Source organism: Arvicola amphibius, chromosome 4 (genome assembly GCF_903992535.2).
Source record: "Arvicola amphibius chromosome 4, mArvAmp1.2, whole genome shotgun sequence".
In the NCBI taxonomy this organism is placed as follows: Eukaryota; Metazoa; Chordata; class Mammalia; order Rodentia; family Cricetidae; genus Arvicola; species Arvicola amphibius.
The window spans coordinates 60,112,751-60,125,771 of NC_052050.1; the positions used below are offsets into that span (position 1 = coordinate 60,112,751).

At 51.6% G+C, this 13,021-nt stretch overlaps 1 protein-coding gene across 1 annotated transcript; it reads left to right on the top strand.

Annotated features, from left to right (window-relative positions):
• Positions 1-797: 797 nt before the first annotated feature.
• Positions 798-9,493, top strand: Natd1 (N-acetyltransferase domain containing 1). The gene is made up of 3 exons (XM_038326333.1): positions 798-952; positions 5,697-5,815; positions 6,580-9,493. Exons 1-3 carry the CDS (start codon positions 856-858, stop codon positions 6,694-6,696), a joined length of 333 nt encoding a protein of 110 aa, XP_038182261.1. The 5' UTR covers positions 798-855; the 3' UTR covers positions 6,697-9,493.
• Positions 9,494-13,021: the final 3,528 nt, after the last annotated feature.

A 13,021-nucleotide genomic window follows, 5' to 3' on the forward strand; every position in this document is an offset into this window, starting at 1 on the left:
TGGAGATCTCTTTTTAGCTGCTAAGTGCTTCCTTATGGTCACCACCACCACCACCACCACCGACGTACACTTTGTGTCAGTTTGAACGCACAACCTTCAATCACTACCACTGAGGTAGACCCAAGCTTTCTGTATGTCTGTCTGTATGGTAGTCTCATAGATGTGGACATCAAATTTGCACCTTAATTAACAGAATGTATTCTGTGAACATCCATGGCAAGCTTTCCAAATACTATTTGCTGAGGAGTGGTTACAAATACTGTGGTTTCTAGGGAGACACTGGTTCCTGGGTAGCTCGCTCCCCAGGGACCTCGTAAATCTGCCTTTCTTTTGGGACAGGTGACTTTTCACCCAGTCCCAAACACGCCTGGGGGTAATCTCTCAACAGTAGCTTCAACTGCCCCAGGCGGATGAGTTGCGCAGCGCCAGTCCCAGAGTTCCAGCTGGAGACTAGGTATGCCTTTTGATGCCCAGTCCCAGTAAAACCGGGTCTGGGTATCTGTGCTTGCCGGTGAAGCCAGTGCCTAATATTAGATGACTGTCTTAGGAAGGATCAGAATTGCCCCTCGGGTCGAAGTTACGTGTTTTTCAGATGGGTCCAAGTGGGTCCTACAGATGCACCTGGGGCAAACCCGAGAACAATCGGCAACCTTGAGGGGCCAGCCCATCATTGTTGCAGCCGCGAGATAAACGCGCGGCGCGGCCTCTTTAAGAGACGCCAGGGATGTATCCAAACAGACCGTGCGCGAGGCGCACGTGACTCACAGCTGATTTCCGGCCCCGCCCCCTTCTCCGGCCCGCGCCGCCCGAGAGTCAGTTCGCTGCGGCCCGCCGTCCCCAGCCTCGGCGCGCGCGATGGCACACGCGACCCCGCCGAGTGCGCTGGAGCAAGGCGGCCCCATCCGCGTGGAACACGACCGCCAACGCCGCCAGTTCTCCGTGCGCCTCAACGGTACCGCGCTGCCTTTGTTTGCGCGCGCGCGGGCGGGACGGGGCGGGACCTGCGGGCGGACGGATCCCGGGGCGGGAGGGCTCCCGAACCCCGATAGGCACCGCCGGAGCGCGCCCGCCCGGGCAGCCCGCACCTGCTAGCGCTGCCGGCTTCCGGCATCGCGGACGGAGGGCTGCCACCCTGGATCCTAGAGAGCCGGTCGCTGGTGGCCTGTCACCACCCCCTCCCCCCCGGGTGTGCGGTTGCTTCCTGCGGGCCTGGGGCATAACCCCGGGAACTTGTGGCTTGGAGGAGGAGGCGGGTAGGTCGCTCTGAGATGTTAGTTAAGCCAACTTGCCCAGTCGATGTGTTTGTTCCTCGGCCTCCCAGAATCTGCAGTGGGGATAGTTATAGTGAACACCGCTTTGGCTGGCAGTGAGGATGAGATACTGTGGCAGTAAAGGTTCAGAATGACACATTCGGTGCACAGCGAGTGCTGATAAACATAGGTAAATGGCTGCTTTTCAAACCCGAGAGCTAGGTCAAGGCCTCATCTTCTGTAGCGTTTGTCCCAGCAGGCCGACACTCCCATTGATCCTAGGGACTGGAAACGAATATGAAATATGGGACCTTGAGTTCTTTGTAGCCCACCCTTCCCATCTAGGCCCTCTGGGCTTGTCTGTGACCTAACTTAGAGGCCACTGCGCCAATGAAAGGACACACTTGTGTGAGGTCCGCCAGTGAGTTGTGCAGCAGAGAAGGTACGGAGCGGCCTGTCCTGAGTTTCTGAGCCAGTCTTCTGTGACCTGCACTTGGTCACAAGCAGAAGAGGCCTGGTCTCCCATTTGTGCCTCCTACCTACAGTGGAGGCAGCTGTCGCTTCCTTGTTGTGACATACCGCCCCACATTACACATGAGTAAACTGAGGCTGGGGCTCAGGAAGTGACTTGCCCAGCCTTAACAAGACCAGAGTCATATTCAAATCTGGGTCCAGCTGCCCCTATGCTGTCACGCTCTTTCCATAGAGAAACAAGTCCTGTCGTCATGCTGGTGGTGGCTCAGCTGGCAGTGACACTTGGCTGGGTTTTGTTATTTTTGTTTGTTTGTTTTGTTTTGTTTGTTTGTTTGTTTGGGGGTTTTTTGGTTGTTTTTTTTTTTTTTTTCAGAATCTCTTTTCTGAAGTTTTTTGAGTTCCAGGGAGGCTGTGTATGATTCTCCAGGTGACTCTGGAGACCCATTAGATCCACAAAGAGAAAAACAGGGATCCCGTGGGCTTCTTTTCCCCTTTCTCTTCAAATGGGTCCAGTCAAAAGGACAGCATTCTAATGCTGCCTGTGAGCAGACTACAGCTTTAAACTTGAGCCTTGTGGAACCTGCTGCCCTGTCGTTAACCACAAATGGCGCCCTAGGGAAACAGGGTGCCTAGAGGCTGGCAGCCCCTCCTCCACGCCTCCTGCACAGCCTAGGCCAACTATGGTTCATTCCGCTAGTATTTACTGAGTACCTGCTGTTTGCCAGCAGTCTTCAAGGTGCCCAGGACTTGTGGGGCTGACAGTCTATAGTGAGGGGTGGGTCTCAAATAAATTACATAATGTCTTATAAAACAAAGGCCCTTGGGAGAAGTGACACTGGACAAAAGAAGCAGTTGAGAGCAGAGGTCCTGCAGTCCCCATTGTGTGTTCAGAGCAGCCAGGAGCAGTGCCTGGATAGGGGAGCATGGCGGGTATGGTGAGACTGAGCTCATAGGGGGAAAATAGTATATAGGGCCTGAAAATGTTGGCTTGTATGAGTTTGGCTTTGACCCTGAAAAGAGAACAGATGACATGGATCAGGAACCCTGAGACTGGGCTAGCGGGGAACATACTATGGGGCATGGTAGAGCAGGGAGCTGGCTACTACCCTGGTCCCCGCAGTGTGAGCAGGGGTGGAAGAAATGCCTAAGTCCTGAGCAAAAGTGGCAGAAAGCAGCAAGAGCTTGCTGATGCAGAATGTGAGAGGACACTAGAACCCAGATATATATGGGTTCTGAAATACAGGATGTGTGGCCACTGTTTCCTAGGTGGGAGACCAAGGCAGGAGGCTGGTGAACAGCTAGTCCAGAATGGAACCTCAGGCTGCCTTCTGAGGGTTTGTCACCTAAAGGTTGGACGAAGTTAGATAAGGCCCCTGCCTCCAGCCCCTTCCTTGCCTTCTCTTTCCTTACCTTAGCCAAGGTCAGCCACTTAGGTCTGTATATATGGTTTAAAGATTTGGGTGTGTGTGTGTGTGTGCGCGTGCACGTGCGTGCGTGCACGCACATACACATGACATGTATTCCAGTGCCTGTAGAGGTCAAACGAGGGCGTCAGATCCTGCAGCTGGTATTACAGGCAGGTGTGAGCTACCAGGCATGGGTGCTAAGAACTGAGGGTTCCCTGTAAAAGCAGAAAGCCCTCTTCACTGCTGAGCTAGCTCTCCACCTCTGGGACAGCTACTGGTAGCAAGAAGGCTCACTTAGATCCCTCCCAGAATCTTTATATACCCTCTACTTTGCAAGTAGGAAGACAGAACTAGAACTGAGCCCAGCTGATTCCTCCAGTTCCTGGGTGCCCATCACCATCCCCAACATGCTTGTCAGAGGTCTGGGTTACTCAGAGCCTCGCCTAGACTGAGTCCAGGTGGTCCATCCATTGCATGGGTGTTGGGGATTGTTATAGCTGACAGTGTCACATGAGCACTGTGTCCCGTGATGGTGGACAGTCAGGAGAAGCCCCTGATGGGGAAACACCTGGAATGAGAAGGCGGTGCCCACCTGGGAGGCTCTGGGTACAGATGTGGCAAGACCAGCAAGCAGCTAATCAAACACTTAGTGGCTGCTGTAGGGAGGGGCTGCAGTTAGGGTGTGGCTAGAGCCTGCTGGCATATCTGAAAGCAAGCCCAAGCAGACACCTGCTGGGGACTTGGCTGTTCTCTGGGGATCCCACTAAAGGCGCGGGGCCAGGCCTCAGGACTCCCATATGCAACTAGTCCACCTCTAGTCTCATGCATCTGGTGGGAGGGAAGAAGCAGGTTTTTGACAGACTTTTCCTGGGTGTCTACTCTGAGAACTATGGGGACAAGGTGGTGATTGTCCTGACCACAAGACACCAAAGGCCCCTGGGCTCTAGTGGCACACAACTTTATCCCAGCACTCGGGAGGCAGAGGCAGGTAGATCTTGTGAGTTCGATCTACCTGCCTCTTGTAGCCAGCCTGGTCTACAAGAGCTAGTTCCAGAACAGGCTCCAAAAGCTACAGAGAAACCCTGTCTCCAAAAAAAAGGGAAAAAAGCCCAAAGGCCTAGGCAGAGAATCACTGTGATATTCCAGTGTTGCCCATAGGCTAAGTAGGCTCTGTGGGATTGAGAACAGGAAGAGACTGAAGACACTAGGCAAGTTTGCAAGAGCTCAGCCCCTGCCACCCAAGACTGCTTGGGAGCATAAGCTGGTCTGTTGGTGGCCCTAGGATCCCTGACACACTCTGGCCTCCTTGTTGTTCTGAGCATCATGAGGACTTTGCTTCTGTGCTCACCACCTGGACTTCTCACACCAATGGGCCTTGTGTCCCCCATTCCTTCAGGTCTAACAACTGTGCCCTTACCAGATGACATTCTTTGTCCTGAGAGCCTCCTGGCAACCCCTGCCATAATGGCTCTGCCTCTCCCCGGTGCCAGCTTGAGCATTTCTTTCACACACAGGCAGTCCCTTCAAATGAAAAAAATGTTGGGTTTGCCTTTGGCTTCTTTTGTCATTGAGCATACCTCAACTGCCATCAAGTCCTCCAGAGTGGACCCACTGGAGTAGTCTGGCCTCCTCTTCCCACCAGGACTAAGGCTGCTGCACTGAACTCTTTTGCCCTAGATTGTCACAGAGCAGCCAGAAAATTCTGTGAAACTACGAGTTACCTTCCATCCCTCTACTAAGGACCTAGTGCATGATTGCCAAGAAGGCACTGCAGGACCTGCCCCTGTCGCTTCCTGCTCCCTTGGTCCACTCTAGCTAGCCACACCAGCGTCCTCACTGTTCCTGCTGGGGCATTACCTTTGCTCCCCTTAGTCATGAGGGCAGATCCTTGTTTCCTTCTGTATGCCCAGCACCTGAGAAGTGTTTGCGACTTGATAAACACTGGGTGGATGAGTGGCTACGCAGTCAGAGAACTGCACATTGTGATTTGAAGCAGCTTCCCCAGGAACATTTCCAGCAGGATTTTAGCAGACTGGTGAACTCTTGTCCTGGCAGGGCAGGGAGGGTGGATAACGATTTGTTCCTGCTTCCTGTGCCTAATGTTGATGCCTTGTGGATTCTGATTCAGACTGAGTCTTGGCTGGGGGATGGGCAGGACTTGTGCTCTGACTGATAGTGCCTACTGTATCCTCCCTCCACTGAAGCCATGGGTTTATTAGGCTCTGTTGTGTCCCATGCTGAACCTTAAAGTGGGGGTTAGCTGAGAACACAAGGTTGGGGTCCCTGGAATGACAGTAGCAAGGTCTTATGGGTGGTTGTGTGTTTTGGGCGCCACATTGAGCAGAGAATGCCCCATTGAACTCTACACACAGCCCTCTGAGGAATGCCTTCATGCCCCTTACTCTGGGGATATGGAAACCAAGGTACAGGGGTTATTCAGAATTCAGCTCTTGTAGCACACTGGTAGTCCGGCTCCAGATACCGTTCTCTACCCTATCCTCCATACCCGGGAAGCTCCTGGGACCCCTGGAGTCCATGCCTCAGCTCTTTCTGTCCCCTGCTCCAGGATGTCATGACCGGGCCGTCCTGCTCTATGAGTATGTGGGCAAGCGGATCGTAGACCTGCAGCACACAGAGGTTCCAGATGCTTACCGTGGGCGTGGCATTGCCAAGCACCTGGCCAAGGTATGATGGGCAGCAGACCAGGACACACAGCTGTGACTCTCCCCTTGCAGGGAAGATCGACTGGTGGCTAACTCTAGTTTGTGTCTAGGCCACAGCTTCACAGGCCCATCTGGCCAAGAGTTTGCAGTTAGCAGTAGAGAACTCTGGAGACTGCTTATTATGCTCCTAGGCCTTCTGTGGCAGGTGACAACTGTTTTGAGCATAGGGTCCCTATAGCCTGATTCTACCTTGAGACCAGGACTTGGCACTCAGGACTTGTTTAGTAGGCCCTGATGATACAAAGTAAATGAATGTCCAAGTCAGTAGGCTCATGCCCTGGTCATCCACCTCCACCTACCTCTTCGAAGCACTTCAAAATCCCGGGCTGCCTGAGAACAAAGTGCAGGTGAGACAGAGAATGCTTTTTGGGTGCAGCCCCACCCCTGTGTTTCTAGGGAAGCCCTCTGCTGGTTTCCCAATTCTGTGTCCCTCTCTTCCCTCCCTGCCCCCTTATTCTCCTAGATTGGAGGCCTCTTTTCCCTTCCTGTGGGGCTTCCTGGGCCTTGTGCCCTTACATACAGGACCTGGTCACAAGCTGGTCTGTGAGTTAACCCAATTACCAGGAAAAGAACTTGAGACACTGAGCTAGGCAAAATGGGAAGGTAGCCATATGGGGAACCTGGGAAAATAACAGAGCGCTGATGGCCCCCAGTCATGGACCATAGTGGGCCTTAGTCCCCAGTAAGCTGCAACTCTTAACAACTGTTCTCCCTCTGCTGGTCCAGGCCGCCCTGGACTTCGTGGTGGAGGAAGACCTGAAGGCTCACCTCACCTGCTGGTATATACAGAAATACGTCAAGGAAAACCCCCTGCCACAGTACCTGGAGCGCCTACAGCCATGACCCTGGCCACTGTCTGCAGGAGTGCACCCTGTGGGCCTTCCACGTGGGCCTCAGCCAGCTCATGTGCTCTCAGGAACCTGTTCCTGTGGGGACAGGCTCAGAGTTATTTCTGCAAGGACACTCATCTGCAGCCCTCATCCAGAATTCTGGGGACCAGCTGCTGGCTGAGGATGTGTGGATATCCAGAGTGGAATGAAGGGCAGGCCAAATGGCCAAGACCCTGTTCCCACAGAGGTCCTCTGGCTTTGCTGAGGTCCTTCTTCCACCAGCCACACATCCCGTCTAGCCTGGCTAATGAGTCCCTGCTCAGATCAGCAAGAGGGTGAGGTAGAGTCCCTGCCACCACATCCTGGAGCTGTGTCCTTCCTGCAAATGAGGAGGGTGTTCCTGGAGCCAAGAAGAACAACAGGAACCCTATGTGCCAGCTTCCCAAGGAGGGGGTGCCAAGCCTTAGCCACTGCCAGTGTAACCCTTTCTCTTTCTCAGACTTGTGTGCCGTGGCACGGTGGAATGGCAGAAGAGAGCACGTTCCTGGTGTGTGAGAGCTGTGGCCCCAGCCCATCTGTGGGCATGCACACCGGCACATGAGCACAGAAACAGAGCAGGTGACAGTGAATGCCTTCCTCTCCTTGGTTACCCACACTGTCTGGCTTCTCATGTGGGTTCTGCAAAGAAACACGATCCTTGGCTAAGGGTCTGCTTTCCCATGGATTCAACTGCTGGAGTCAGTTCAAAGAACAGTGTTGGTCTGCTGAGCAGTGTGGTATCCTCGGCCCTCTCTGACCTTCCAGTGGCACTACCAGGTCTTTCTTGAAGGTCACCTTGGAGATGGGTGGGAAGGTGACACGCAAAATCCATTTTGTATCCTCTCTTGTGTTCCTGGCTTCTGGTCGTCTCCACTGCTGCTTAGCCACTCCAGACACCTTCCCATTCTGCAGGAGTACTGAAATCTAGCAGGAGACCATGCATCCTGACTGGGAATCCTTAAGCTCAGAACCCTTGAGCCTCACTCACCACTGCAGTCATGGCATGGGTCTTCATTGTCCCCACCCTCAGCATCTCCCTACCTCTTGCACCCCTGACTCTTACCCTGTTCTTGATGCTCCTTTTCCAGCCTCCTAGAACTCCGGGATAACCCAACATACCTCCCCTGCCCTTCTCTGTCTGCCAGGAACTATTTTCCGGGTCCAGACAAACCCTGGGCCTCTAGGAAGACATTGCTGACAGTATTCTGCCAGCTGTGATGGCAGTGTGTCTACAACACAGTACTTGAATGAGGGTCCCTGACTCATGTGGACCCAAGAACAGTGGCTAGGCTTCCTCAGTGAACTTGTTTCAAGTCGCTGCAGGGTGGCCTGAGCATCCTCACTGCCTTGGCAGCCTTAAAGTCCCACTGCCCATGTCCCGGAGGCTTCCCAGCCTTGCGGTGTAGCAATAACCATATCTCTGCCTCTTCCTCTTGGCCAACCAATACTGCCCAACTGGGCCACTCTGGTGCTACCCATCTGCCTCTCCATCCCACCTGCTCCATATCCCGGCTCACTCCAGGAGTCCATGGTTAGCCACTGGCTGCTCGGCTTCATGTTCCTTCAGTAGGTCTGTGCTGTGGTCAGTTTTTACCCTGGGGTTTCTCTTCCTTGCCCAGTCTACACAGGCAGTAACTCATGTGCCTTTCCTACTCAATCTGCCACCAGTAGTATCTGGGCCAAGGCTGGTCTTGGGACCTTCATCCCCCTCATTTTTCTGACTTTTGAACAGATTGCATGATCCCGTTGGTAACTGATAAAAGACTAAGGCACAGGCAAGGTCAGGGAGTCCCAGAGTGAAGGAATGGGGAAGAGATAGATTGTGTAGGAAGTGGTCCAGCCTGTTTCTTGGTCCTCAGCACTACCTGCCACTTCAGGGGAGCCTAAGCTCTGAAGGCTACCGTGGCCTGATGGGTCTCCCAGCACAATAGTGGTAATTAGCATCGGGATCCCTACTCTTCATTGCCTGGGCAACAGCTTTATAGGGATTCCTAGAAGAGGTCATGGTCCCACACTAGCCTCTGATACATGAGCTGCTCTTTGCCCTGAAGTTGGTTATTTGGGGATTCTTGGCCCAACATTGATAAACACAGGAGCAGTGCAAGTTTTCCAAAAAAAAGAACACAGGGAATCTGCTCATGCCAGCTCCTCCTAAATGGGACCTAACCCACCAGGGCTTGCATAGCTAGTATACATTGTGGGCCCTAAAGTGGTTTTACCTTTAATTCTCATGAAAATCCCAAGAGACACCAGTTATTGGGCCTGTCCTGCAGATGAAGGGACAGGGTCAGATTGAGGGAGTCATCAGCCTGCAACCCATACAGCTAGACAGCCCAGGATCCAAAACTAATCCCTGTTCTCTAGATGGTTCCCAGCTCATGTGTTGTGATCAGATGTCTACTTTGGGAAACAATACATAGATAAAGATTTTTGCAATTCCCTTATTCCTTTGAAGGACTGAGATAGGGCTCTGTCTTGAATTATAAGGTACATGGCCAACATCCAGAAGTCTGGCTGAGAACAGGAACACTCCTCTGGAGCACTAGGCCACTCACCTATTGTTCCTCAGATCAGGACTTGGGTTGGCTCAAGACCTCCCACAAGTCCTTCTACTCAGGGTCCTACTTCCAGCTCAATGCCCTACGTTTTGTACACGAGATCCTGTGCAGCTGTGGGCTGAGCTTTTAACTGCAACCTCCAGGATCACATTTAGGGATTTCAGCTGTGTCCTATGGCTTCAAGATATTAAAGATGCTTTTCTGGTTGTCAAATTGGTGTTCTCTGGTTCTCTTTCAGTGCCTTGGTTTGATGGTCTTAGTGTTGGTCTTCAGTACTGTCCCCAGTCACTACACCCCAAGCCAGCTGGGAGGCTCTGACTAGAACCGCAGGTGGTGGCCATGGGTCTTTGAGGCAAAGAGGTGATCATCACAGCACTTGTATGTTGGTCTACTGTGTGATGTCACAGCAGAACCAAGGCTGGACATTCTATAAAGAACAGGTTTGCTTCTAGGATTCCCCAGGCTAGAGAATCTAAGGTGAAGGGTCACACCTGGCTTCTTGCTGCACGGTTTGTGGTAGGCAGCAGACAGGCTTTACAGTAGCAGTGTAGTAATGATTAGCCCATGCCTAAGGGCTGAAACCTCTCACCTCTGCTGGGGGTTGAGCATCAGTGCCTGTGAGTTTTCAGGGGTCTGTTTTTCCCAGCACTGGGATCATCCCTGAGCTCCAGCTTGGTGGAGACAGATCAGCAATCCCATGTTCACAGCTTTAGGCAACTAGCTCTAGGAAGTCAGTCCGGCTGCCGGCAATGATGTCAGCCAGCACAGGAAAACAAGTCAATGTAGGGTTTAGGGCAGAGAACTTACAAAAACATTAAAACTCACAGCAGGGAAGTGGTGGTGCATGCTTTTAATCCCAGCACTTGGGAGGCAGAACAGGCAGATCTCTGAGTTCAAGGCCAGCCTGGTCTATAGAGTTCCAGGATAGCCAAAGCTACACAGAAACCCTGTCTCAAAAAAAAAGAAAAAAAAAGCTCGGAACTACTCAGGTTGTTCCACTAAGGCTGGCAGGTAGAACCCTCCAACACCATAATCACACAGTTGCTAAGGGGTTGCTCTGCTGAATAAATTCCAAGAATGCATCACTTGTCCCCACCAAAACACCCTCAGAGCAAAGAAATTCCTTTTGCCTCCCTGCCCCACTAACAGGAATTAATTGAGGATTTACTGGCTAAGGCTCTGGTAAGCGTGGGTTACAGGCCAGCAGCCCCTACTCATGTGCAGAGAGGAGAGTGGGCAGCCCAGATAATCAGGTTAAGCAGGACACAATGTGGGCAGTGATGCCAGTCTGCTGGTACCGCAAAGCCTGACAGAACATTTTCTCAGCATACATAAGGCTCTTGGTTCCATCCCTAGCATCCTCCCCGCTTAACAGAAAACCAGGACTAATGGGCCTCCAAGACAGGCCCCAAAAGCGGGATCAGCTCACCCACTGTTAGTGCAACCCCAGCACAGGCCCCAGCACTACCAAAGTCGCAGCTTTCTTGTTGGGAGTAGTTTATCTTCAGGGTCCAGGGAGCACACCTGAGCTAGGGAGCATGGAGTTAGGCAGAGATCTGATTGGTGAGATTTGGTAAATAAATGTGTGGTTTAAGGAGGTGGGGTCTACAAGGCCTGACCAAGAGCCTGGCAGATTTGTTCTTGAAGGTCAGCCTCTTGCAGGAGAAACGAGAGAATTCCAGCCAGGCAAGCCGTGGAACTGATGAGAGGAGGAATGAGTCTCCCACAGGAAGGAAATAGGATCACACCATGTTGCTCAGATTGGCCTCAAATTTGAGATCCTCTTGGAGAATCAGAGTTTTGATGTATTATCTGTTGGCTATGGAAAATAAGTGTGAACTCAGGAAAGCAGGTCATCACATGAATAGCAGGTTTTTTTCATCACTATGACCATAATACCTTAGAGAAACAACAGAAGAAAGATTTCTTTTGACTCACAGTTTCACAGGGTTCAGCCCACCGTGGTGAAGAAGCTACGGCAGCTCATGGCAGCATGATGTGATGGAGATGCTCATAGCAGTGTGAACGCCAGGGAGCCTCCTCCTCATCCGCATGGCAAGGGGCTGAACACTCGGATCCCATGCCCTTCTCCTATTTCACCAGCCCGGTCTCCCACCAGCTCCATGTTTACTGCCCTGCTTGTGCTCCTTGATTCCCAGTGCCCAGCTTCCACCAGCCAAGTCACACCCACAACCTGCAAAAAATGGTGATACCACCAAGGTTCTAAGTTTTCAAAATGGGACCCTGAGTCATTTCTAATTCAACCCATAACCGTCCATCAGCCTCCTGCAAGCTGTGGGGATCCTTCACTTTACTCTGAGGTCCAGGGAGCACCAGTGAATAACCAGGTACCGAAGACAGATGAGACTCCATCTTCCTGGGCTCTGCTAGTGCCTGGGGAAAGTCCCGAGAAGGCACACACACTGAACTGTAGAGAGACTGTCCATGTATACACATGAATACGGCTCCCATCTGAGGACATAGGTGATTTTCTTAAAGGACAGGAGTCTGGGGTGCGGTGGCACACAATTTTAGTCCCAGCATTCAGGAGGCAGAGACAGGTGGATCTGTGTGAGTTTGATGACAGATGTAATGATACCCTGTCTAAGGGAGAGTCTAAAGGATGCTTTGTCCCCGCACATACATAATGTGCCTAAGTAACCTAGAGGCCTTCCACTGTCTCTGACCTCTCCCATTACTATTCCATCTCAGTTTCCCATTCCCAGAAATGACCTCCTGTTTTGCCTTGGGGTCTTTGTTCATGCTGTTTCCTCTGTCTGTGGTGTAGAAAGAGCCATATATGGCCATCGTTCCATCCACATCTTCAGGCCTGTGCCCAGCTGTTTCCTTCTCAATGAGACTTGCTTGCCATCCTTCCACCCTCATTTAAGTTGCTACAGCCTCCTCTCCTGACTCCCTTACCCTGCTCTGTATTTCCCAAGTCTTAATTTCTTCTTATACGATATATAATTTCTTTTGTCTTCTTTGTTATCCAATCCATTGTCTCTTTCTGCTAGGATGCAAGCCCCCGCCCCCAGCAGTAGAAGCCTGTATTGTATCTTCTGTGTTTGTTTTCCTTTTGTTTTGTTTCATGTTTTGTGACAGTCTTGCAATTTTTTTTTGCCTCAAAATTGCTTTGTTATTGGGGCCTTCACAGCATCTAGATCAGTACCCAGCATATACAGAAAGCACAAAGTACCGGTTGGATTAAGTGATGGATAGATGGCTGGACAGATAGATGAATGGATGGATGGACAAGTGAGTAGATAGGTTGACAGATGGGGAATAGCTGGGTGGAGGAACAGAAGGGTAAATGGATGGACGAGGGAATGGACAGGTAGATACATGGACAAAAGGATGGATAGATTGAGAGGTGGGTAAATGAGTAGATGGATGAGTGAGTGTGAGCAACTCACGCAAGTTACAGTGTGTAAACAAGAAAAGAGGGTAGGGAGCGTTTGGCCTACCAGTGTTGGAAAAGAGAATCACTAACAGCCTCTGTGTTTGATTTCCACTGAGATAATTAGCTTGTAAATCATGGCTTGTTTTAGCTCATGGTTTTAGAAGTCCAAAATCATGATGTAGACGCCTTGCCTTCAGGCCTCTGCTGGGGTCCTGCGTGGCAATGGCAGGGAACATGTTGACGTGACATTCTCTTCAAGGCCAGAAGATAACAATATGGAATGGTTGGAGACATTGCTTTCAATGTCACAGCATCAGTGACCTAACTTCCACTAAGCT

Bases quoted from the DNA above. Each gene is read 5' to 3' on its own strand.
- Natd1 (XM_038326333.1), top strand. From the start codon at position 856: ATGGCACACGCGACCCCGCCGAGTGCGCTGGAGCAAGGCGGCCCCATC. The intron at 953-5,696 runs GTACCGCGCTGC...CCCCTGCTCCAG, and splicing joins GTTCTCCGTGCGCCTCAACG to GATGTCATGACCGGGCCGTC. The intron at 5,816-6,579 runs GTATGATGGGCA...CTGCTGGTCCAG, and splicing joins TTGCCAAGCACCTGGCCAAG to GCCGCCCTGGACTTCGTGGT.